Raw genomic sequence first — 27,077 nt, 5'->3', positions numbered from 1 at the left:
GAAACCAAAAGGAAACAAAACCAAGTAAAGGAACGAAGGTGAGAAACTAGTAACAGGATGGAGGAGGAAGTGAAAGTAGTATCAGTCAATACAAATGGATTAAATTCACCTATAAAAAGAAGACAAACAATTTCTAAGCTCCAAAAACAAAACATGGATATCACGTGCCTACAGGAAGTTCATATTAAAAAAGGAAATGGCAGTATCCTGGACTCTCCAAAATTAGGAAAACTACATTTGGCCCTGGCTGATACAAAGAAAAGAGGAATTGCAGTATATATAAAGGACTGGCTAAAACCTAAACAGGTATACGCAGATGAAGAGGGAAGAACATTATTAATCGAAGTATTAATAAAACAAAGAGTATTAATTTATTTATTTATTTATTTATTTATTATTCATATTTATAGACCGCCCCCTCTCCCGAAAGGGACTCGGGGCGGTGTACAGTCACTAAAATACGTTATAAAATACATACAAAACAGTTAAATAATTAAATACGTAGGTGGAGGAGGTTGCAAGACTGTACATAGAATAATAAATATTAAATATAGTATATAGTGTATTAAAAACTTTTTAAAACCCCAAACCCAATTAAAATGAATAAATCCCCGGGAGGTAGAACTAAGAAAGTGCCAGGCCAGCTGATTGAAATAGGTGAGTCTTTAACTTTTGCCGGAAGGAACGGAGGTCGGTGGTAGTTCGAATGTCAGGGGGGAGGTCATTCCAGAGGGTTGGGCCCATCACAGAGAAGGATCTACTCCTAGGTGTCGCCCGCTGGCATTGACTAGCAGACGGCACCAGGAGGAGCCCCTCTCTGTGTGAGCGGATAGGTCGCAGGGACGTGTGTGGTAGGATGCGATCCTGCAGGTAACTAGGTCCACTGCCATGGAGCGCTTTAAAGATGGTGATCAATACCTTGAAACGCACCCGAAAGGCCACAGGTAGCCAGTGCAGCTCGCGCAGGAGAGGTGTTACGTGGGAGTAACGTGTACTTCCCATAATAACCCGCGCGGCTGCGTTCTGAACTAGCTGCAGTCTCCGGATGCGTCCCAAGGGAAGCCCCATGTAGAGAGCATTGCAGTAGTCCAGGCGAGACGTCACCAGCGCATGAGTGACCGTGCGCAGGGCACTCCGGTCCAGTAGGGGGCGCAATTGGCACACCAGGCGAACCTGGTGGAACGCCCCCCTTGCCACGGCTGCCACATGGTCCTCCATTGACAGCCGGGCATCAAGGAGGACGCCCAAATTGCGCGCCCGCTCCACAGGGGACAATTGTTCGCCCCCTATGGCCAGCGATGGAGTCAGCTGGCTGAACCGAGGCGCCGGTAACCACAGCCACTCGGTCTTGGAGGGGTTGAGTTTAAGTCTGTTGTCCCCCATCCAGACCCCGACGGCTTCCAAACACCGGGACATCACTTCGACAGCCTCGTTGGGGTGGTTTGGGGTTGAAATATACAGCTGAGTATCATCAGCGTAAAGATGGTACTCAACCCCAAAACCACGGATTGCAGTCATATATGCACCAAACACAAACCGGAAAGAATACTATAGTAAACTACATAAACGGATTGCAGAACTGGAACTGGATAACATATGTCTACTAGGGGACTTCAATGCAGTGGTAGATCCAAAGAAAGACTATAAAACGGATAATAAAAAAAATATATGAAAGAACTCTACCAAATACATTCTTTGAAATGGCCCAAGAATTAAATCTAAATGATGTTTGGAGAGAAATCAATCCACAGAAGTCAATATACATTCTTTTCAAACCCCCATAATTCATGGTCCAGGATTGACATGGTGTGGATGGATCCAGAAATGGAGAAAGATGTAGAAGAGGTAGAAATAACACCGAACATGTGGGCAGACCATAACCCATTAACAATTAAATGGAAAGGAGAAGCAAAAAGGAAAAAGAGATGGACCATGAATCAGCAGGTTGTAAAAGAAAATAATTATGTACAGTATATGGAAAAAGAATTAACACTCTTCCTAAAAGAAAATTGGAATGAACAGACAAAAGAACCTCAAAACAAAGAAGCCAAAGAAGAAAAAGAAATAATTGAACATAGATTAAACTTAATTACACAAGAACCACCCCAAACCACCCCAACGAGGCTGTCGAAGTGATGTCCCGGTGTTTGGAAGCCGTCGGGGTCTGGATGGGGGACAACAGACTTAAACTCAACCCCTCCAAGACTGAGTGGCTGTGGCTACCGGCACCTCGGTTCAGCCAGCTGATTCCATCGCTGGCCATAGGGGGCGAACAATTGCCCCCTGTGGAACGGGCGCGCAATTTGGGCGTCCTCCTTGATGCCCGGCTGTCAATGGATGACCATGTGGCAGCCGTGGCAAGGGGGGCGTTCCACCAGGTTCGCCTGGTGCGCCAATTGCGCCCCCTACTGGACCGGGATGCCCTACGCACAGTCACTCATGCGTTGGTGACGTCCCGCCTGGATTACTGCAACGCTCTCTACATGGGGCTGCCCTTGGGACGCGCCCGGAGACTGCAGTTAGTTCAGAACGCAGCCGCGCGGGCTGTGATGGGGAGTACAAGGTACTCCCACGTAACACCTCTCCTGCGCGAGCTGCACTGGCTGCCTGTGGTTTTTCGGGTGCATTTCAAGGTGCTGATTACCATCTTTAAAGCGCTCCATGGCACGGGACCTAGTTACTTGCGGGATCGCATCCTCCCACATACATCCCTGCGGCCAATTCGCTCACACAGAGAGGGACTTCTCCTGGTGCCGTCCACTAGGCAATGCCAACGGGCGACACCAAGGAGTAGGGCCTTCTCTGTGATGGGCCCAACCCTCTGGAATGACCTCCCCCCCGACATTAGAACCACTACTGACCTCCGCTCCTTCCGGCAAAAATTGAAGACTCACCTGTTCCGATTAGCAGGCCTGGCATAATTACAACTGTCCCTCCTGGCAAATGTATTAACTGGTTATTTTAGGGGTATTGTTTTTAACTTATTGTGTGTGTTTTAGGGGTTCAAAATCCTATATTTATATATATTGCTTTGTACAGTTCTTTTAATTCCATTTTTAACCTCCTCCATTCCAACTGTACATATTCAATTTTTATTGTATTTTGATATATTTGGCATGGACTGTACACCGCCCCGAGTCCCTTTTTGGGAGAGGGGGCGGTCTAGAAGCATGAATAATAAATAATAAGAAGAAATGGCCCAGAAAATTAGATCATGTAGGCAAAATTATTTTGAAAATGCCAATAAACTGGGGCGATGGCTAGCTTATAAACTAAAAAAAGAGAAAGAAAAGAAAATAATACAGCAACTAGAGGATGAAAAAGGGGTGATACACCACCAAAAGGAGGAAAAAAAATAGCAGTAAGATACTTTCAAGCATTGTATAGCCTAGAGGAAATAGAAGAGGAGGATATTAAAAGATATCTCCAGAGGAGAAATCTTCCAACCCTACCGGAAACAACAAAAGAAACATTAAATGAGAAAATAACTAGGCTAGAATTAAAAAGGGCAATCCAAAAACAAAAAAATAATAAAACGCCGGGCCCAGATGGAATTCCAGCAGAATTTTATAAAGGATTGCAAAAATCATTAGAGAACATATTACCCAGAAATATATAATGAAATATTAGAACGAGCTAAGACACCAAAATCCTGGATGGAGGCATTAATGACACTAATTCCCAAAGACAACGCTGAAAATCAAAAGATCCAAAATTATAGGCCAATCTCGCTGCTAAATGCTGATTATAAAATATTTATGACAATTATGGTGGAAAGAATTAAAAATATATTAAACGAAATCATACACCCAGACCAAAATGGATTTTTACCCAACAGACACATAAAAAACAATATACGAACAATAATGGACATATTAGAATACTACGAAATACATCCAGGAAAACAAGCAGCATTGATATTTATTGACGCACAAAAAGCATTTGATAATCTGAATTGGGATTTTCTTATAAAACAACTAACAGTAATGAACTTCGGAGATAAATTCATCGGGATGATCAGAGCAATATATTCGAGTCAGAGGGCAAAAATAATACTAAACGGGGAAGCAACAGAAGACTTCAGTATAACCAAAGGGGTAAGACAGGGATGCCCGCTATCCCCTTTGTTATTTATCCTCTCACTAGAGACATTGATATCACAAATCAGGCAAACTAAGGACATAAAGGGACTGAAAATTAGAACACAGGAATATAAAGTGCAGGCCTTTGCAGACGATCTTGCATTTATCATAGAGGAACCCCTAGAAACTGGACTAAAACTATTACAGGATATAAACCAATTCGGTAAAGTAGCAGGGCTTAAAATAAATAAAGAAAAAACTAAAATATTAACTAAGAATTTAACCAAAAGACAAAAGGAAGAACTGGAGGAGAAACTGGGAATTTCAAGGGCCAAGAAAATTTAATATTTGGGAATATGGCTATCGGCAAAATGTATTACAATAAAAGAAGATAATTACAACAAACTGCTACGACAGATACAAAAAGATATCACTAATTGGCAGAATCTCAACAATCAAAATGAATATACTACCCAAATTACTCTATCTTTTTCAAACAATACCAATTAAATTAGAGAATTTTTTTTTCAAACAACTAAATAAAATGGTATCCAAATTTATTTGGTCAGGGGAAAAAATGCGTATTAAATACAAACTTCTACAAGATAGTAGAAACAGAGGCGGCTTTGGACTGCCAGATTGGGAGCTATATTACCAGGCGGCAGCCCTAACATGGTTAAAAGACTGGATCCAATTAAAAAATAAAAGAATCCTTATCCTAGAAGGACACTATCCCCAACTAGGCTGGCACGGCTTCCTCTGGGAGGGAAAGACTAAATCCCACTCCTACTTTCAGAGACATATAATAAGGGATGCTTTGTTTAGGGTCTGGGAAAAAATAAAAAGAAAACACTACCTGAAAATCCCAAGCTGGTTATCAACCATGGAGGCAATGACATATCCATTTACTATAGACCTTAGTAAAATGGTAAGATACGCAGACCTCTTAGATGAAAAAGGAGAACTAAAATCAGTACAAGATCTGAAAGCACAGGGAATAAATATGGAATGGTGGCCATACCCACAAATTAAAACAAGATTTTAAAAAGATCAGGAACAATGCGGAATATATGAGACACAAGTGGAATTAGATAAAATATTACTAGGAACGGGAGGAAAAACGATTACTAGATTATATAATTTTCTTTTAAAATATAAAATGGAGGAAGAGACGGTAAAGGAGACAATGATTAGCTGGGGAAGAAATTTTGGCCACAATATAGAGTTAGAAAAATGGGTTAAACTGTGGGAAAGAAACTATAAATTTACGAAGGCAGCAGCTTACAAAGAAAATCTCTATAAAATGTTTTATAGATGGCATTTGCCTCCAGCGAGATTGGCCAAAATGTACCCAAATTTATCCCCTAATTGTTGGAGATGCAATCACAAGCCTGGAACATTTTATCACATGTGGTGGACGTGCCCCAACACAAGGAAGTACTGGTGCAAAATTCGAAAGTGGTTGGAAGAAATTACTGAGCGAAAAATAGAACTCAAACCAGAAGCATTCTTACTAGGACTACTGGATCAAAAAATGGACAAACAATCTCAATACATAATCATACATATACTCACAGCAGCCAGGATTGCCTTCGCACAAAATTGGAAAAAAACTAATACATCCTCAGATGAAACTACAATCAGGAAAATACTTGAGTGTGCAGAAATGGACAAAATGACAATAGAACTAAAAGAAAGAGAAGAATCACACTTTTATAATGTTTGGAATAAAATATACAAGTGGCTAGAAATCAAAAGCCAAAACAGGAAATAGAGAATACAAATAGATGGAGATACAAATAATGAATATTACTATAAGTGTTTATACTATGCTTGTTACATCATAGGACAAGGCTATAGTAATAGGAAGGCAATGCAGAAGGGAGAATTATATAAGCTAGGCAGGAAAGCCGATATTGAAAGCTGTAAAATTACTCTATACTGTTATGTATGTTCCGTGTTTTGTTTTGTTTTATTTTGGTTTTTTTCCTTGTTGTGTCTTTTTTACTGTTTTTAAATATTAAAACATTCAATAAAAATTATTTAAAAAAAAAAAACAACCAACACGTCTTGACAAAAAGAGATGACCTTGCGTGGAAGGGGACGAAACTCTACGTCCCAGAATCCCTACGTACCCTAATTCTCCAGAGGAGCCATGACGCCAAACCGGCAGGCCACTTTGGATTCCTAAAGACTTTACACTTAGCCCGGAGGCAATTCTGGTGGCCTGGCAGAAAGATGTGGATAGTTACGTGAAAAGTTGCACCATCTGCGCCACAATGAAGAGACGACCGGGAAAAAACCCCGGACTGCTGCAACCAGTAGCAGAGCCAACGAGGCCGTGGGAGGAGATCGCAATTGACTTTATAGTAGAGTTGCCAAAAAGTGGGGGAAACACAGTGATTTGGACTGTAATAGACCTGTTCTCCAAACAGGCACACTTCATACCCTGTAGCGGACTACCCTCACCTCACAAGCTGGCTAAACTGTTCGTGAAGCATATCTACCGACTGCATGGAGTACCTCGAAGAATTATTTCAGACATAGGGGTCCAGTTCACGGCTAGGTTCTGGAGGAAGTTCCTGCGGTCCATTGGGTCATCTCAGGGTCTTAGTTCAGCTATTCAGCCGAGCACCAATGGGGCAGCAGAGAGACTGAATGCCATGGTAGAGCAGTACCTGAGGTGCTACGTGAACTATCAGCAGTCCAATTGGGCAGACCTTTCATCTTTTGCTGAGGTCGCCTACAATAATGCTGTTCACAGTAGCACAGGACTCATGTCGTTCAAAGTAGTGAGTGGCATGGACTTCGTCCCAATGCCTGAGTATCCAAGGGATCCCCCTTCCTCAGTCATCTTGACTGATTGGATGTTGATGCTAAAAGCAACCTGGGAAAATGTCAAAAAAGCACTGGCTAAAGCGGTACAAACCTGTAAGAAACAGGCAGATAAACACCGGGCTCCACAACGGCCATTCCGGGTGGGAGGAAAGGTTTACCTCTCCACAAAATATTTGAGATTGAAACCGCCTAGCAAGAAACTGGGGCCAAAGTTTCTGGGACCATTCCCCATAGTAAAGATCATCAACCCAGTCACAGTGCAATTGAAACTGCCTCGATTGTTGGGGAAGATACACCCGGAGTTTCATAGTAGCCTCTTAAAACCCGTGATCGGATCCACTCTGAGACCACTACCCCAAGAGCCCCTAGGCCCTGTGGTCATAGGGGGCCAAACACATTATGAAGTTCAACGAGTCCTTGATTCGAGGTGGCACAGGAGACAACTCCAATACTTAATCAAGTGGAAGGGCTACCCCTTATCGGAGGCATCTTTAAAAAGTAGAAATATCCAGGCTGATCGCATTATCGCAAAATTCCATGCAGAAAATCCAAGCAAGCCTGGGGGAGGGACGCATCCCTAAGTTATACACCTGTACTCAAATTGTTTTGTTTCACACAGGTCGCTTTCAGGAAGTGAGAGGAGTCGGATGTCAACTTGTAAAGCGTTTCCATGACTACTATTGTTGACATAGGAAAAGGGAGGGGAATTCCATGCATACCTTTGTCAAAAGGTTGTGAAAGGTGATCACATGACCCCAGGACACCACAACCTTCAGTTGCTGAACATCTGAATTTTGATCACATGACCATGAGGATTCTGTAATGGTCATTAAGTGTGAAAAATCAAGCTGTTGTAAGTCAAGAACTACCTGTGTTTGAAGGACTTGCTGGTGTCTGATGTATTTCTGTGTGTAACCTGATCATCAAGCCAGAGTTATTTGGTTTTACTGGGTATTAGAACCACATCACAATTAAGCTCTGGCTCTTTGGAAGAGATAGGTAACTTGGAATCACTAAAAAGATTTTCAAAAGCACTGTGAACCTGCTTTAAAATAAAATCTTGCGTCACACGCTGGCCACGCCCATGCCCAGTTTAGCGAAGGGGAAAAAAGTCACGATACGTCATGTGATGACGCCGTGATGATGCGAGTTTGACGCCCCTGATCTAAAGTTATTCAATTACATGTGAGGTGGTTGATGTAGCAAGTAAGAGAATATACAAGAGTGTGCCAACAATGGTTTCTCATCAAAGTAGAGTGGGGGATCCAGCAGGGCTTTCACAAAACTCCATTAATGTGCCCTGTACATTTTTACATATTATTAATGGCTAAGTCAAGGAAACACTTACCAAATCTGTTGGCATCATAAAATAGAGTGAAGTAGTAAGACTGAAATAATTGAGTACAGTAAGACAACAGAAATAAAATTGAAAACTATCTCAATAGGTTAGTTAAGCAACAGAATTATGCCAAAACAATAGAATTAAAATTTAACAGAAATAAAGGAAACACTATATACATAGGAAACAGAAAACAAATGCATAGGTATAGAATGGGAGCTCTCTGGCTTGGGAATATTACTCCTGAAAAGGATTTTAAAATAGTTGATTACCATCTATGTGGCTCCTTAAACAGGAAATGCAATTTTAAGCTGCATCAACTGAAATATAGTTCATAAATCTCAGAAGCTAATTATGGGGTGGGGGTGCATTGGTCAGAGCAGCTTAAGTCCCTGCCCAGAGTCACCTTATAGGGGAGATGGCTGCCACAAAAATGTAATTAAAAATAAATAAAATTACTATATCCAATCTTGAGCACACAACTATCCACCTGGTATTGGGCTTCAAAGAATAATAGTGATCAGTAAGTAGTTGACTGGTACACATCATTAACCACAAAACTTCTATATTATAAAATTAATTACAGAAAAGCATAGACAAAAACCTGACATATGAACAAACTTTGTCTCTGTGCATTTAGCCATGTGATTTCCACTACATGGAAGCCACTCATTTAGCAATGAATGGTTCAGTTAACTAGTTTCCTGCTACAAACAGACAAGTAAGATCAATGGCTTCTGAACAAGACAAGCTATGAAGCCAATCATTAACAATATGTTGATATATCCAAGAGCTAGCAAATCCAAACTCCTTGTTCTCATCATCTCTCTCCTGGAAAAGAAGCTGCAGTTTACATGATAATATAAAATACTATAATTATTAGAAATGGCTGAAAATTCAACACATTTACAAATATCAAAATTTAGAGGAACTTCCTTTTACTAGAAACATCTAGTATATATAAAAACAAGTTTTCAAAATAAAACAAATATAAGAACATTTCTCAATTATGAACATATAGGACATAAAGCAGAAGCAAAGTGTTTTGGCTTTGAAGGGAGGAATCTACAAACTATCTTCTACAAATTCAGACCATTAAGTCTACTGTATTTTTCGGAGTATAAGACGCACCTTTTTCCCAAGAGGGTGAAAATTTGGGTGCGTCTTATACACCGAATGTAGCCCCACCCACCCACCAACCAACCAGCCCCCTTTGGCCTCTGCCTCCCAGCAATTTACCTCTTTGCAGCAAACAGGGCTTGCGGAGGCTTCAATAATCTAGAGCCGTGATGGCGAACCTATGGCACACGTGCCACAGGCGGCACGCGGAGCCATTTCTGAGGGCACGCGAGGCATTGCCCTGTCAGCTCCAGTGCGCATGCACCCGCTGGCCAGCTGATTTTCAATAGTTTTTTTTAATCTCCGGAGGATTCCCTGAAGCCTCCAAAGGGCGAAAAACAGCCCAATGCAAAGAGAGCTGCCGGAACGGGGAAAGACAAGCGGCAAGGAAAGAGGCTTCTTTCACTCCTGCTGGCTGTTCTGTTTCCCCCTCCCCCGTGCTACTAAAAAGGATCCTGCCCGATCACTGAGAGAGCTGCCAGCACGGGGGAGACAAGCGGCAAGGAAAGAGGCTTCTTTCCCCCGTGCTGCCTGCTGTGTTCCCCCCTCCCCCCTGCTACTAAAAAGGATCCTGCCCGATCGCTTGAATCCACAGGGAGAGAGCTGCCAGCACGAGTGAAAGAAGCCTCTTTTCTTGCCGCTTGTCTTTCCCCCGTGCTGCCTGCTGTGTTCCCCCCTCTCCCCTGCTACTAAAAAGGATCCTGCCCGATCGCTTGAATCCACAGGGAGAGAGCTGCCAGCACGAGTGAAAGAAGCCTCTTTTCTTGCCGCTTGTCTTTCCCCCCGTGCTGCCTACTGTGTTCCCCGCTCCCCCCTGCTACTAAAAAGGATCCTGCCCGATCGCTGAGAGAGCTGCCAGCACGGGGGAGACAAGCGGCAAGGAAAGAGGCTTCTTTCCCCCGTGCTGCCTGCTGTGTTCCCCCCTCCCCCCTGCTAGTAAGGAAAGAAGAAAAGAGGCTTCTTTCATTCAACGTGGCTGCTGTTGCCCTTTTCTCCATTTCAGTGCTAGGGCATCGAGGTTGCCCCACCCACCATCGCCCAGGTCCTCGCTTCTCCCAAACATTTCTTTGCCTACCTGATTTCCAGCTCCATCGCGTTTCTTGCCATCGTGTGCAGAGAAACAAAGTTTGTGGGACTAAAAAAAACTTCAATCAATTACAACTTGGGGAGGGGGAAGAGATCTCGCAAAGTTGGAATTGATTGATTGAAAGGAGTTTTTTTTAGTCCCACAAACTTTGTTTTCCTGTCCAAAACGGCAAGAAACACGATGGAAAAATGCTACGGAGGGGAAATTAAATAGGCAAAGAAATGCTTGGAAGAAGCGAGGACCTGGGCGATGGGGGGGTGGGGCAGGCTCCATGGAGTGGTGCTGAAATGGAGAAAAGGGCAACAGAGGAGCCACCTTGAGGGGGGAAAAGCTGCTTTTCCTTATTTCCTTGCTACTTGTCTTTCCCTCATGCAGATTGGTCTCTTCCTCATTTCCCTTTGGATTGCAGGGACCAGGCAGGATCCTCTGTGCTAGCACGGGGGAGGGGGGGGAACAGAGCAGCCACCTTGAGGGGAAAAAGCTGCTTTTTCTTTTTTTCTTGCTGCTTTTCTTTTCCCTGTGCCAGCAGCTCCCTTCCTCATTTGTCTATTGACTGTAGTGCCCAGGATCCTCTTTAATAGAAGGGGAGAATTTAGCAACTAGACTCACACCTGCCATTGTAAAAAGGGCCCAATCTTTACACAGGAGAATGATAAGGGAAGGTTTTTTGACACAGGAGCACACTTGAGCATCCCCCCACCCCCACCCCAATCTCTGCCCGTTAGTGGCAGAGCAACTTCTCCCCTCACTGGGTGTTAGCCAAGGGGAAGCAGCCAGAGCAGGGAGTGGCGAGGAAGCCTTGTGCAAAAATGCACGGTCCACACAGGTGAGCGGGGACATTACGTTATGTGGGTCGGCACTCGAGTTCGTGTGATAGCGCGCACGTATGTGCTTTTGGCACCCGAGGCGAAAAAGGTTCGCCATCACTGATCTAGAGCAATCCCTGCAGCCTCTTAACAGCTGATGATCGGGAGAAATTGAAAGTGAAACTAGCTGCTTGCTCCACATGGCAAATTGCTGGGAGGCAGATATTTTTTTTCTTGCCCTAATCAGACTGTTTGCTGCAAGGAGGTAAGTCAACAACTATAAGTGCCTATAGAATGTTCAAATTGTTAAGACTTATTTTTTGAAGACTGCTTTATTATTGTTCTAGACAACTTAACAAAATGAAGAGGCTTTTTAAAATAAATGCTTGATCTGAAGAGGCCCAGTGCTATTGTTTTAAAAAGTGCTATTCTTTTAAATAGCAGAGAATAACTATACTTCCAGAAAGCACATTTTAACAGTGTCTGTACAAGTATAGTCTGAAATATAACACTACAAACAGTGTATATCAACGATGGCAAACCTTTTTTGGCTCGTGTGCCATAAGTGGGGGGAGCGCAGGGGGGTCGTGTGCAAGCGTGCCGCACCCATAATGCAATGCACGACACCCCCCCAGTGCGCATGTGCGCACTACAGGCGCAACACCCCCATTTTTGCATGCTTTTTTCGCCCTCCCCAGGCTCCAGAGGCTTTATAGGAGCATGGGGAGGGCGAAAACAGCCTCCCCCACCCCCCAGGAAGCCCTCCAAAGGCCTCAGTGACCTTCAGGAGGCTTCCCTGAAGCCTCCGAAGCAGTCAAAAAAACCCTCCGAGCAAACTGGAAGTCACTTCCGGTTTGCTCGGAGGGTCGTTTTAAGCGCTCCGAAAGCTTCAGGGACCTTCAAGAGGCTTCCCTGAAGCCTTCAGAGCGCTCAAAACGACCCTCTGAGAAAACCGGAAGTGCATTACTGAACTTCCAGTTTGCCCGTAGGGCTGGTTTTTTGCGCTCCGGAGGCTTCAGGGAAGCTCATGAAGCCTCCGGAGAGCCGGGGGGGGGGGGCTCTTTTCGCCCTCCCCAGGCTCCTATAAAGCCTCTGGAGCCTGGGGAGGGTGAAAAATGGCTTTTAAAAAGGGTGAACTCAGCTGGCCAGCGTGCACATGCGCGCTGGCCAGCTGACAGGGCAGTGCCTCGAGTGCCCTGACAAATGGCTCCGCGTGCCACGTGTGGCACGCGTGCCATAGGTTCACCATCACTGGTGTATATTGTCTGTACTGTTTGTTGCAAGGAGGCAAATTCCTGGGAGGCAGAGGCAGATATTTTTCCCTTGTTTTCCTCCCCAAAATCTAGGTGAGTCTTATACTTCGGAGCATCTTATACTCCGAAAAATATGGTATTTAGCTCTGGACTGTCCACCTCAACTTGCAGTATCATCCCAAGGTTTCAATTATAAAACTAAAGATGGTAGGAAAAGAATCTGGAACTTACTGTATGCAACGAATATATATTACTGAGCTATTGCACTTTTCCACAAGTGTTTATAGTACAAAACTGGAGATAGTTTCCAGAAATGTTGAAATCACAGAGAATGAAAAGAAGACAATTTTAGGAACTGAAATATGTGCAATAGCCGCCTAAGCTTATTTCATTATTTTACTAACACTAAAACTGTAATAATGGCCAGTAAATCAACAGAGAAAATAAAATTTATAATAGCAAACTCAAAATATCATTATCCAGGGACAGAAACTCACTCGTGTATTTTCTTAACCACCCTTGCACAAAACTCTATATACTGTAAAGATGTGTCTTGAAAATGAAGACATCCTTTGAAACATACCACGATATGCATATCACATGCACATTAATAGACTGAAGAAATGAGGAAAGCCAAAATGTCTTTTGCTCATACCAAATACCTCCATATTGAAATCCATAGAAGTTAATGAATTCAGCAATATGGCATCTGAGTTTTACTACTACACTTTGAACTAGCATGCCCAGACAGAACCAGAGTTTGTAGTTAACAGAAAATTTTAAGTTTCTTCACAGAGCAGACTATTGTTTCAAGGGTATATGTTTCAATCCCCATACTCAACACAAAATAAACAGTAAAAATAAAAATACACACCTGACAAATTTTTTCTCTCTGTTTTTTGTGAAAGAATGGAAGAAGTGGGCACAGGCAGTTTTGATAAAGATGCCCCATTTGCATCAAATGATTTCTTTGGCTGATGATCTGACTGTAGAGAAAATGGACTAGGAGGAACAGAACTTGGAGTAGTAGAAGGGTGAACCACTGTTTTGATGGGATGTTGTCCTTGAGTAGAACTGCTGTGAGTCTCTGTTCTTGGCAATCTGTAGTCTCTGTCATTGTGTCTGCTTGTCTGAGACAAAATATTCTGTGGGAGCATATTAGCAGCATCACTGGAATGCTTGTCTTCCACTTTGGTTTATTGTTCACAATGTTGAAATGAGAGACAGAAAATACCAAATTAGAGCTCTGTTAACATACTGCATTTGCTCCTATTCCAGCATCAAGAGATACTAGCATACACTGCTATTTTAAAACAATACTTAAACATTGCTTGAATCAACATGAACTGTTGCATTATCCATTATCAAAAAAACACCAAAGAATGTTGAATGTTTCAGCAGAAAACTACATATCTATGAATATTTCTGAGAACTGGAAATTCAGTATTTTGACTTTTAAAAATCTACAGGTAGTCAACTTACAGCCACAATTGGGACTGGAATTGACTGATGGCAATCCCTACTTTCTGTTAGTCATTAACTGAGAATCATAGATTGTTAAGTGAGTACCCCCCCCCCCCAATCCAAGCCATTTTGGGCTTGGACCCTCCCAGGCTTGAGCTTCAGTAAGGTAAGGGACTGCTTTCAAGTCAACAGTTTGCAAAAACTGGGACTTCTGGCTGATGTTGCAGCAATATTGGATGTGAGGAGCGGGTCTCTACGTGCCCACACCAAGTTCTCCCTGTTGGAGGGCTCCAAAAGGAGCTAACGCCACCCTGTAGGGTGGTGAAGTAAAGAGGGGCACCCTGCTTGACCCACGGCTTCTTCCCTCTCATCCATGACAAGGAGAAGAGGCAGCCATTATGGCTGCCATGAAGCTGGGACAGCCGAGGCAACAAAGAAATGTGCAGGAGCGGTGTAGATGAACAATGACTGGAGCTGGGTGAGAAGATTCCTTTTTTATTTAGACCCTAACTTTAAAAGGGAAAAAAGAGAAGAAAATCCAGGAAAAGAGACTCTTAGAACTATTTCTTAAAGCAGCGAATAACCATAGAGAGAAAAATCCTAGACCCAAAAGAAAGGAAATAAGGGGAGAAAAGCTAAAGACCTTTTAAAACATAGAAAATTGGACTTTTAACTGGGTAGGTGTTGTTCTGGAAAGGCATTCTAAAATGCTGGAACTATCTACTTGAATAGGTCACTTTTCTCCCATAAATTGGATTAAATTTGGATTAATCAATTTGTCAGACTCAAAACAACGCTGAAACCTAAGCTGAGGGTGCCATCTACTGGTGAATGGAACTATTAGACAAAAAAATGGATAAACAATCTCAATACATAATCATACACATACTCACTGCAGCCAGGATTGCTTTCGCACAAAACTGGAAAAAAATCAATACACCCGCAGATGAAACAATAATTAGAAAAGTACTCGAATGTGCAGAGATGGACAAAATGACAATAGAACTAAAACAAAGAGAAGAATCGGATTTCTATAAAATATGGAACAAAATTTATAAGTGGCTAGAAAACAGAAGCCAAAACAGAAAATAGAGAATGTAAATATATGGTATTAAAAATAATCAATATTATAAGTGTTAGCACTGCTGTTGTTATATTATAGGACAAGGTTAAAGCAATAGGAAGGCAATGGAGAATGGACAATTACAGGAAAGCCCATACAGAAGGCTGTATAATTACTTTATATTGTTATGTATGCTTTGTGTTTTGTTTTTTCTTGTGGTGTTTTTCTTTCTGTTTTTAAAGATTAAAACATTCGATAATTATTTTTTTTAAAAAGGAAAATATACCATACCTCTACAAGCCTGCAAAATTTCTGATAAGATAGATAAACAACACTCATCTGGAGGACTGTGGTGATACTCCCTGTTTTATAAGTATCTACTTTATGATTACTGGACTCTATGGAGAGAATAAGTAAGACCTTTAAGTAAAGTGACTTTTGATTTTTGGAAAGCTGCCTGGACCACTTAAATGGAACATATTAATAATCCTGAGATGTAAAGAACTATGATTATTGAACTTTCTGAGGAGCAACATTGGACCTGAATATATTGTTTCTGGACTATCGAGTAAGAGCGGGACTTACCAAAATAAGACAAAATGATCCATCAGGGGGAAATGAGTGAGATTTCAAAAGAAATGGCATTGATGTTTCAAAGCATTAGGGATACTATGACAAAGAATCACAGCGAGATGAAGAACCTAGTGCAAGGTATAAATGGGAAAATAGAAAATATCCTACAACTGATAATGAATGAAGATCAAAGAGTCCAGGAAAGAGATGAGACAACAGAAAGAATGGAGGAAAAGATAGAACAGACAAATCATCAAATAAAGCAAGGAGATGAGAAGGAGACGATAAAGATAATAATGACTGATGAAATAAATCAAGGGAAAAGCCGTATTTTTCACAGTATAAGATGCACTTCTCCCCCTAAAAGTGGGTGACAGTGTTTGTGTGTCTTGTACACTGAATGTTGCCGAAGCCCCGCCCCCTTCAGCCGTTTTTTACCTCCGCACATCGTGTTTTCGGCCTCTGCATGCTCCATTTTAGACCCATTCCAGGCTGCAGGGATCGCCACAGCACACCACCACCGATCACCGCCTCTGCGCGTCATGTTTTAAACCTCCGTGTGTCACATTTTCAGCCTCCGCACGCCCCGTTTTAGACCCGTTCCAGGCTGCGGGGATCGCCACAGCACATTGCTGCCAATCACTGCCTCTGTGCATAGCGTTTTCAGCCTCCATGCATCACATTTTTGGCCTCCGTACGCCCCATTTTTGGCCTCCACGTGTTGCCAATCCTCGCTGCCTGGAACTGGCCAAAAATGCGACGCGCAGAGGCCAAAAATGGGGTGTACAGAGGCCGAAAACACGACGAGTGGAGGTGCCAATCGGCAGCAATGTGCTGTGGCGATCCCGGCAGCTGGGAACGGGTCTAAAATGGAGCATGTGGAGGCCAAAAACGCAACACGCAGTGGCAGTGATGGGCTGTGGCGATCCCCGCAGCCTGGAACAGCAGATCCTACCACCAATCAGCTGCTTGTGCTGAATCAGGCTGCGATAATGTGCTGAAGCTGAACAGGTTGTTTGCTGCAAGAACAGTAGCCATATGAATACCGATGGATGCTGGTAGGCAGAGGCAGAATATTTTTCTTGTTTTCCTCCCCAAAAACTAATGCATGTCTTATACTCCGGAGTGTCTTATACTCCCAAAAATACGGTATTTTAAGAGATTTAAAAATGGAATTGGATAAGCAGGAAGATACTTTTGAAAGGGAGATAGGGGCTTGGGTGGACACTCTGGACACCTGGCAGCTTAGGGGGATACAGATGGGAGAAATATTCAGACTGAATGGTGAAGACACTTATGTTGATAGAGACAAAGATCTAAGAGAGGAGTATGGGAGGCAAGCTAAAAAACGAATAAGAATTGAAGTATTAAAACGGGCAAGAGATGATGGATAGAAAGGAAATATTTTTTCTTTTTTTCTAATATAATGATGGCCTGATTAAAAACTAGAATAGGGGTAGAAATAAGAATACACACTTTTATATAAAACAATAGTTAGCTGGAAAGATTGGAGGTTGAAAGATGGTATTATTATGTATGTATAAATAATAAGATGGTTGGTAATAGAATGGTGTATTGAAACATTGAATAACCAAATAATGAAGGACTATGTCTTAATGTAAACATGTGTATTAACACTAGGATTAGTAATGGTGGCCTTACTAGAAGCTAGAATAGAGGTAGAAATAAGAAATAGGGGGAATATTAGCATGTACAATTTTTATATAATAGAATATAGGCAATAACTAGATGGAAAGATTAAAGGCTAAAAGATGGCATTACTATGTATGCTTAAATAATATCATTGGCATTAAAATGGAACATTGAAATATTGAATGACTACTTTAAAACAAACATGTATATTAATACTAGGATTACGTAAATTTGATTAATGCAACAATTATTAATATTATTATTGCTACTTGTATCAAAAGGAATTATACCCAGAGGCCACACTGTTCATGTATTGATATTGATGTATATTTAAAAATAAAAATCCAATAAAACTTTTTTTTTAAGTTTGCAAAAACAGCACAGCTTTAGCCACTTTGGAAAGGGGAGTGGGTTGTGAAGATAGCACAGTTTTAGCCACTTCGGAAAGCTGTGCTTTCATTGCAAACCTTCCCCACCCCCAATGTACGAAGCGGCTAAAGCTGTGCTATCTCCACAAACCTTTCTGAAAACAGTGCAGTTTTACCATGTGTAGGAAATATTTGCCAGAGAAGCTGGGTCCAAAAAGGAACAGCAAGGGCAGAGAGTCCCTGGGTGCAAAAGGCAAAACATTGGTGCAGGGAACTTAGACAGAAGGCAGTTGGGTCAATGAATGCTTGCTGGCTCGTTTGCTGGGGTGGGCCATATGGAGCTGGGGAAGAGAAGGAAGTTGGCCAAATGAATGTTTGCTGAGGCTTCCTGGGATAAAGGAAGCAGCGTAGAAACATGGTTCTGGGGCTGCTTGCTGTCTCACAATGCAGGGTGACCAAAAGGACAGATATGAGGGGGAGGATATAGGTGAGTGGGGAAAGCTGAAGTACCCTTATGGTTGTTAAGCACAGGTGGGCTGCAAAGCACCTGAATTTTGATAATGTGACTAAAGGGGTACTACAACAGCTGTTAACTTCAGGCACAGGTCGTAGCTCCATTTTTTCAGCACTGTTGTGTTTTCAAACAGTTGCTAAATGAATGGTCGTAAAGACTACTTGTATATAATTTTTATTGTCATTACTATCATAGCACAGTAGTACAAAGAAAAATTTAATATTAAACACAAGAAAAAGCTTTATTTTCTTTGAAAGTTGAGGTTTGATGTTAATGCCTTATTCTACTGCACCAAAGGGAGTCGGGAGTCAATGCCTTTTTTTCCTCCACCCCCACCCCCGCTTTCCCCCACTATTCTCTTCCCTAACTTCCCTATTTACTTTTGTATTTTCTTTGTATGCTATATTATAAACTAATAAAATTGTTTTTTTTAAGAAAAAGCTTCCTTTTCTTTTGTTGATATGTAATGTATAGTTATCAAATTAATCACCAAAATTATTTCAGTGCCCATATTAAATAACACAATGTTAAAAAGGGGGGGAGCATTAAAACTTAACCTATTTATAAAATGTGGTCAACTGAAGAAAACACTTGAAAAAGAACATGCACAGGAATATTGCATTAAAATAGACATACTTCCACTAGCAAACCCACTAGCAGCAGTCGCTTGCATCACCTCTCTTCTGTAATCTCTATCTTTTGGAAAACTGTTGACAGACATTTTGCTTGCTTCTTTTTGTCTCTGCTCTCTGGTGTAAAAATAAATAAATTATAAAATAGAACAATTTGGTAAGTTTACTATTCTACAATTTACATCTATAGTAATGATTTACCTTTCAAGCCATTCTTTCGGTTTTTCCCACTGTGAAACTTCTGTTCGGCAGTTATAGTAATATTTTTTGCCAGAAGAACTAATGTGCTCAGACCAGTCATCTGCAGAATCATAAGACTTAAAAAAAAATTGCAATCAACCTGATGGATTTCAGAAATATCATCTTAGTTTTGAACATTAGCATACATTTCATTAAAAAATATTCCTTTCAGAAAAATCAATAAAGTGCAAAGCATCTTATACTATAATTTTTAACAGGCTCCAGCTCAACCCAAGTAAGGCTGAGTGGCTTTGGGTGTTTGGGCCTTCTGGTGTGAGCAATCTTATTGTTGGTCTTGGATGAAGTGGTACTACCTCAGACAGATCCGGTGTGTGATCTGGGGGTCCTCCTGGACTCACAGCTCCTGCTCAAAGAACCAGTAGAAGCTGTGGCTAGGAGGGCCTTTGCACAACTGCAGGTTGTATGCCAGCTGTGCTCATTCCTGGGCAGGGGGGGGCCTACTCACTGTCACTCATGCCCTTGTGAACTCTCGTGTAGACCAGCGCCCCCCAACCTTTTGGGCATCAGGGACCAGTTCTGTGGAGAGAGGTTTTTCCATGGACCAGAGGGGGTGTGGTTTCACATACTGCCTGCATCCCATGGATGAGGCTTTGCTTGTTTGTACGGCCCGGTTTCTGGCAAGCTGTGGCTTGCCACAAAAAGTATTTGGAAACTTCAACAGGTGTAGAATGTGGCAGCATGGGTAGTAAATGGTGCCAGTTATTTGGCACATGTAACACCACTACTCTGTCAGCTGCATTGATTGCCAGTGTGCTTCTGGGTGCAATTCAAAGTGCTGGTCATCACCTTTAAAGACCTGCATGGCGTAGGACTGGGTTACTTGAGGGACTGTCACAAAAGGCAATCGCATAACTCCAGGACACTGCAACCATCATAAATACATGCCAGTTGCCACGAATCTGAAATTTGATCATGTGATCGTGGGGATGCTGCAATGGTCAAAAGTGTGAAAAATGGTCATAAGTCACTTTTTTGAGTGCTGTTGTAACTTTGATTGCTCACTGAACAAATGGTTGTAAGTCAAGAACTACCTGTAAGTACTTTATGAGTAAGATTACCTTATTATTATCTGGAAAAACCCTACACCAAAGTCAAGAGATTTCAATTCAAGGTGTTAATCACTTATTTCAGTGCTGTTGTAACTTCAAACGGTCACTAAATGAATGGCTGTAAGTCAGGGACTACTTGTATTTGTAATTTGTTTAGATGGGCAGCCATATAAAGTGGATAGATAAACAATTAGATAACTAAACTATCTTAGAAACTGCAGAACAACAAAATGTAACAGCTTTCAAATAGTAAATGCAGAATTTAATTTCACTTGGCAAAATTAAACTAGGAGATACGCTATCCAATCTGCTATTTTAAAACTTTACATAATATGAGAGAGACAGGGCTGATGTCGCGGCGATATGATAGAGCTCCACGGAGCTCGATGGAATCGCGCCAAATTTGACTTGCCAGGAGGTTCTGAGGGACCCAAATCACCCTGGAGGGATGATGAAGACAAAGAGGACACTCCACTGATCACAAGGAGACTGCATACTCCTTGTTTGACGCAGAGGAGCGCTCAATCCGGCAGGAAGAACTTTACATAAAAGTGACAGGAACGGTTGGGAAATAGCGGACCTCTGACGGGCTCCGCGAAAACCCAACTGGACACCTGCTGCCAGTTCTTCAAACTGACAGCGGAAGCGGCTTTAATGGCTGCTTTAAAGTCGGGGCAACCAGACCAAGCTATTTGAGCAGGAGAGGTGCTAGAACAAAGCTTTGGACCTGGGTGAAAGAGTGATCAACCCAAGGTAAAAAAAAACCACCTTTAAATTTGGATTAAAAAGAGACCAGGAGTAGAATTTAGCGGCTATTTGGCAGGCGGGGGATTTAACAGGGAGGGGAAAAAAAGGGCAGAGACAAAAACGGAAAGCCCTAGAAGACTTTTATCCACAAAGTTTGGACTTGGAAACATCAAAAATAATAAAAGAACTCTGAGGGAAATTTCCTTTCTTTCTTTTGCTACCTTTTTCTATTTTTTATGGAATATATACGGATTTTGACAGCTTTTGACAGCTAGAACACATTGCCTACAGCGGAGAGGGAGACATCTAGTTGTGAGAAGAAGGTACTACAAGATCTAATAGAAATTGACAGGGTACAACTGAAACTTGACCTTGACTGAAGCAAATAAAGATACTTTGAAGCTGTGAGAAAAAACAAGGAGGATTTGTTTTTGCAACAGTGTTGTGGATTGGACTTACTGTTTTGGTGGAAGATAAAAAGTAAATAAAAAGTGGAATTGGACTTTAGAAAGTGGAAATAAGAAAAGGAAAAAAAGAACTTTAAGCTTAAGTAAAAGTGATGTAATAGAAAAAGTTTAAATAATTTGTTAAATTAATTAGACAGACAATATGGAATTTTGGATGTGTAATGAAATACTTGATATGTTAAGAAATGCATGTGAAACGCTAAATGGGAAAAAAACAGTGGAAACTCAGAGGGAACGCTTAGAACAAGGAGAAGGAGAAAAGGAGAAAGAAAAGGGACTGAATGAAGAACAGGAAGATATAGAAGAAAAAGAGATTGAAAAAGAAAAATACTTAGATGATTATACTGGGATTTACAGTTACACACCAAAAGGAGACAAGGGGGAAGTAGCCCCCAAAAAGGGAAAATTAAATAGCAAAGGTGGGATTAATGGGGGAAGATGGGGGAAAAAAACTGGGGAGAGGGCTCAATGGAATCACGCCAAATTCGACTTGCCAGGAGGTTCTGAGGGACCCAAATTCACCCTGGAGGGGTGATGAAGACAGAGAGGGCACTCCGCTGATCACAAGGAGACCGCATACTCATTTGACACAGAGGAGGAAAAGGAAGAAAAAGACGGCCATTGAGTGCCTGACTGGAGCTGTGACAGCTGACCGATGCAGCAAGTATAGAAGTTGAGGAACAGTAGGACCGATCTGGGTGAGATTTTTCTAACTCCTGTTGTAGAATTTACCCCCTAAAAAAGGCCTGGGAGAAAGTGGGACTCAAAGAAGAGGAGGTGGAATTGTTTGTTTTCCACCCCCAAGAATAGTGTGGAGAAAACCTGTGAGCTATTTATAGAACTGAAAGAAGAGGAAAGATGTTTTTTTTAAAAAAGGGAGAAGAAACTGAAAAGCTAGAAAGTCGGATTGGGGATCTAAAATACAAAATGGACTAAGTTGAAACTTTTTGGAATATGAAATTTGGACCCCTGGGACAAATTCCTGAACTTCCGGTTTGTGCGTTGGGTTGTTTTTCACCCTCCAGAGGCTTCAGGGAAGCCTCCGGAGGGCGAAAAATGGCCGAAAAAGAAGGCCGAAGTTAGTTGGCCAGCATGCATATGCGCACTGGAGCTGACAGGGCAACACCTCACATGCCCTAACAAATGGCTCTGCATGCCACCTGTGGCACACGTGCCATAGGTTCGCCATCACGGCTCTAGACCCATTAATGTTGGAAGACTATAATGAAATATTAATTGATGCAAAGGTACCAAATTTGTGGATGGAAGCAAATATTACTTTGATTCCGAAAGAAGACTCAGATTTAATGCAGATAAAAAACTACAGGCCCATATCTTTACTGAATGCTGGCTACAAAATATATGCTTCAATAATGGCAGAGAGACTAAAAAGGTTTCTAAATGAATTTATACCAGGGGTGTCCAAACGTTTTTCAAAGAGGGCCAGATTGGATGAAGTGAACATGCTGGAGGGCCGAACATTTTTCCGAACATTCTTTGAACAATTACAATTAAATGCAAATGAATTATTTTATGCCAAGTTAATTGCAAATGGCATACTTTTCATTTCATAACATTAAGATCAACTGACAGCTGAGTTTTCACAATGTATTTTAAATAAATTTTAAAAAAACTTACCTGCACTAATGTGAAGTAAATAAAATCACCCCCAGCAAAAGACTTGCAATTTTTAGCAATTAACATTGCCACGTCATAGCTTGCCTTTGTGGCATTTTCATTTGACTCACGGGCTCTTGTGAAAAATCGCTGTTGTGACATTAAAACTGCTTCAAGTTGCTTCAACTTTTCACTGCGGTCGCGCCCTGTTAGTTTGTCATATGTGCTATGTTTTGTCTGGTAGTGTCTTTTGATATTAAATTCTTTATAAACGGCCACAGTCTCTTGACATATCAGACAAACACAGTGATTCCGTATTTCAGTGAAAAAAAATTCCACTTTCCACCTTTCCTGGAAACGGCGGCCCTCACTGTCAACTTTCCTTTTCTTATTTATAGTCGCCATTTTATAAAACGTCAGGATCGGGCTTCCGATGCAGCTCTCTCACCGCCCTCCCTCCTGTGGCAGACAGTCTTCTGTCGCTCCCAACGCGCCGCCCTCAAGCAGAAGATGTAAATGCGGCCCTCCCACGGCCCTCCCTTCTGATTGAGGGCGGCGCGTTGTGAGCGACAGAGGGCGGTGACATCAGGATCGGGCTTGATCGCGCTGGGCACCTTTGCTTGAGCCTTTCGGCTAAGCCTGCCAGTTTTGGGGGTGGGTTTGTGAAAATAGGTTTCAAAAAGCTTCAGAGTGCTTCGTACATAAAGCTATTTGAGCAAATTACAAGAATCATTATTTTGTTAAAGCAGAAGCAAAATATGTGAGTTTTGTTGTTGTGCCCAAGGAAAGAAACCGGGAACTTGAGTTACCCACTTCAATTCCTTCTCACCCGCACCTCTCTTTCATTCTCTACATCGCTAAGATGTTAATAAACTTCCCCAAAGTTTAGACGCGGCAAATATGCAAGCGCGCACACACGTACGCTTATTGATACCCTTTAAAAACCTTCCGATATTTGTTTATAGTGGCTCGTGAGCTTTAATGGGCCATCTCCTCTTTTTTCTTTGGTCTCTCCAAGCAGAGAAGTTAATGCGTGGCTGAATATTTCCTCCTTCCTTCCTTAAAAAAAACAAAAACAAAAAACCAACCCACCTTGGGGGAAGGTTCCTTGCTTTTCGCCTGCCAGACCTCTCCGAGCCTGGCGGAGAAGCTACAAGTATCCCTTGGCCCTGTGCTTCACGTACTGCGCCTGCGCCGCCTGGTAGTTTGCCCATTTCGCAGCCTGTGTTGCGAAGGCTACGGCGCGCGTTCTTCGGCGATACCCGTGAGGCTTGGTCTCTCGTTTCCTCAAAAGGCGCCCTTTCTCTCCCCCCACCCCAAGGGAGACAGAAGTTTCCCCCTTTTCTTTGGTACGAATGTGGCCTGACCAGTTTACAAGCAAGTCGCCTTGCCTGTTTTTAGGCTGGCCTGTGGATGACAGGTACCTTTGCTATAGGACAGAGTTTCTCAACCTTGGCGACTTTAAGTCCTGTGAACTTCAACCCCCAGAATTCCCCAGCCAGCTTCCGATGCAGCCCTCTCACTGCCCTCCCTCCTGTGGCAGACAGTCTTCTGCTTGCCGCCCTCAATCAGAAGGGAGGGCCGTGGGAGGGCCGCATTTACACAGAGCAGGGAAGGCTGTTAGAGGGCCATATTAAACCACCCCCCGGGCCGCAAATGGCCCGCGGGCCGGACTTTGGACATGCCTGATTTATACATTCAGGCCAAAATGGCTTCTTGCCTAAGAGACAGATTAAAAACAATATAATGATTTTAAATATGTTGGAATATTATGAAGCACATCCTGGAAAACAAATGGTGTTGAACTTCTTAGATGCGTAGAAAGCATTTGATAACGTAAACTGGCAATTTATGTTGTTACAACTAAAATCTATGGACTTTGGTGAGAGATTCATTAACAGGATAAAGGCAATATACCATAAACAAACTGCACAGGTGATGGTAAATGGAGATACGACAGAGAATTTTAATATAAAAAAGGCACAAGACAAGGATGTCCACTATCTCCTTTACTATTTATATTGACATTGGAAGTGCTAAATAGAAATATCAGACAACATATAGAAATTAAAGGCATGGAAATAAAAAAGGACCAATATAAATTACAGGCATTTGTAGATAATTTGGTCTTTATCTTGGAAGACCCACAAGAAAATGGACTTAAACTAATTAGGAAAATAGAAGAATATGGTGAAGTTGCAGGACTGAAAATAAATAAAGAAAAAATGAAAATAATAGTTAAAAATGTTACACACACAGAGAAAAAAGAATAAGGAAAATAGCTATAAAGATAGTCAAGAAAGTTATTTAGGAATTCAACTAACCGCAAGGTGTGTAACAGTTAAAGAAGATAATTATAAATTGGCACAACAACTTAAAATGGATTTGGAGTCATGGAGAAATCTACAATTATCATAGATTCTAGCAAGATTCTAAAAATAGAGGTGGTTTTGGGCTACCAGATTGGGAATTGTATTATCAGGCTTCGGTACTTACTTGGGTGAAAGAATGGATTGGCTTGAGGAACAAAAGACTATTGACCTTGGAGGGACATGATCTCGAACTAGGTTGGAATGCTTTTTTATGGTATGGAAAAAAAATACATAGCTATTTCCAAAGACACTATGTTAGGAATTCATTATTATTAGTATGGGAGAAAATTAAAGAACATTATTTGAAAATACCAGTCTGGCTTTCCACAATGGAGGCATTGATTTATCCAAATGTTATTGATATAGAGAATGCGACCAGATATAAAGATGTTTTAAATGAAAAGGGGGAACTTAAAAATAAGCAGGAACTGAGTGAGCAAGGGATTGAGATAACGTGGTAGTCATATGTGCGGATACAATGTAGATACAAGAAGGATGATAAAGTGCATGGTTTAAATAAAGAATTAACAGAACTAGATCAGATATTAACAGGGACAGATGAAAAATTAATAAAGAAAATATATAGCTATTTGTTAAGTATTAAGGTGGAAGAGCAACAAGTAAAAGAGAATGAGCGTATGGGCTAAAATTTTTGGCTATTCAATCGAGTTAGATCAATGGCAGAAATTATGGGATAGAAATTATAAATTAACAATGTCTACTGCATACAAATAAATTTTTTATAAAATGTTTTATAGATGGCATTTTCCGCCCTCAAGGTTAGCACAGATGTTTAAGGATAAATCTGCAAAACGTTGGAAATGTCACCAGATACCTGCTTCATACTATCATATGTATGTCACATACTCTCAAAGCACCTGAGGGTAGGAGAAGCAGCAATGGGTGGAAACTAATCAAGAAGAGAAGCAACTTAAAACTAAGGAGAAATTTCCTGACAGTTAGAACAATTACTCAATGGAACAACTTGCCTCCAGAAGTTGTGAATGCTCCAATACTGGATGTTTTTAAGAAGATGTTGGATATTTATTGGTCTGAAGTGGTGTAAGGTTTCCTGCCTAAGCAGGGGCTTGGACTAGAAGACCTTCAAGGTCCCTTCCAACTCTGTCTTTCTATTCTATTCTATTCTATTCTAATGCAGCAGGGTACCAATTACAAAATACAATTAGAATACATGGTGGACATGTCAAAAAGCAAAAAAAGTTTGAACAAAAATATATACAAGGCTGGAAAAAAAGATAAAACAACACATAGATTTGAAACCAGAGACATTTTTGTTGGGCATTTTACCAGACAAGTATAACAAAGGGAATGTTTATCTGATTTTGCATGTATAGACTGCTGCGAGAATAGTATTTGCACAACAATGGAAAAGTGAACAGATCCCAACAGATGAAGATGTGATTAGAAAAATATTAGAATGTACTGAAATGGATAAGCTAACACAATTAAGGAAAAGAAAGAAACTGAATATTTTTTGACTTGGGACTTATTTTATCAATGGCTAGCTGACAAAAACAGGAGCTAGAAACAGGGAAATATATGGAACGATCAGTGATATAAGGAAGATACATTAACTTGGTTAAACAAATAGTGTGATTATTACTGTTATATTAATATAATTGATATTAGTGTAATGAATATTGTTGTAAACACTGTGATTATTATTTCCTAAAATGATTTGTACCCAGACAACACACTGTTCAATTGAAATTGGAATTTTTGTACGCTATAAAATAAAAACTTATTACCAAA

General features: G+C 41.4%; 1 protein-coding gene across 8 annotated transcripts in view; it reads right to left on the bottom strand.

The window, feature by feature from the left end:
• The window catches only part of LOC309400757 (WW domain-containing adapter protein with coiled-coil-like), a 105,414-nt gene that overhangs the window by 60,781 nt on the left and 17,556 nt on the right, over positions 1 to 27,077 (bottom strand). For 7 of the 8 annotated variants that reach the window (XM_081969397.1, XM_081969398.1, XM_081969399.1 and 4 more), the window contains 3 exons: positions 18,993 to 19,108; positions 18,796 to 18,908; positions 13,399 to 13,713 (listed from right to left, as the gene is read on the bottom strand). In XM_081969397.1, the coding sequence (XP_081825523.1) occupies positions 13,399 to 13,713; positions 18,796 to 18,908; positions 18,993 to 19,108 (544 nt within the window). The remainder of the gene's footprint in view (positions 1 to 13,398; positions 13,714 to 18,795; positions 18,909 to 18,992; positions 19,109 to 27,077) is intronic. The other variant, XM_081969403.1, reaches the window with a different exon arrangement.

This window comes from Natrix helvetica (genome assembly GCF_964273705.1).
Source record: "Natrix helvetica genome assembly, chromosome: W".
NCBI classification, from domain to species: Eukaryota; Metazoa; Chordata; class Lepidosauria; order Squamata; family Natricidae; genus Natrix; species Natrix helvetica.
Note: the sequence above shows the minus strand (reverse complement) of the source record. Positions and strands in the feature narration are given on the sequence as shown.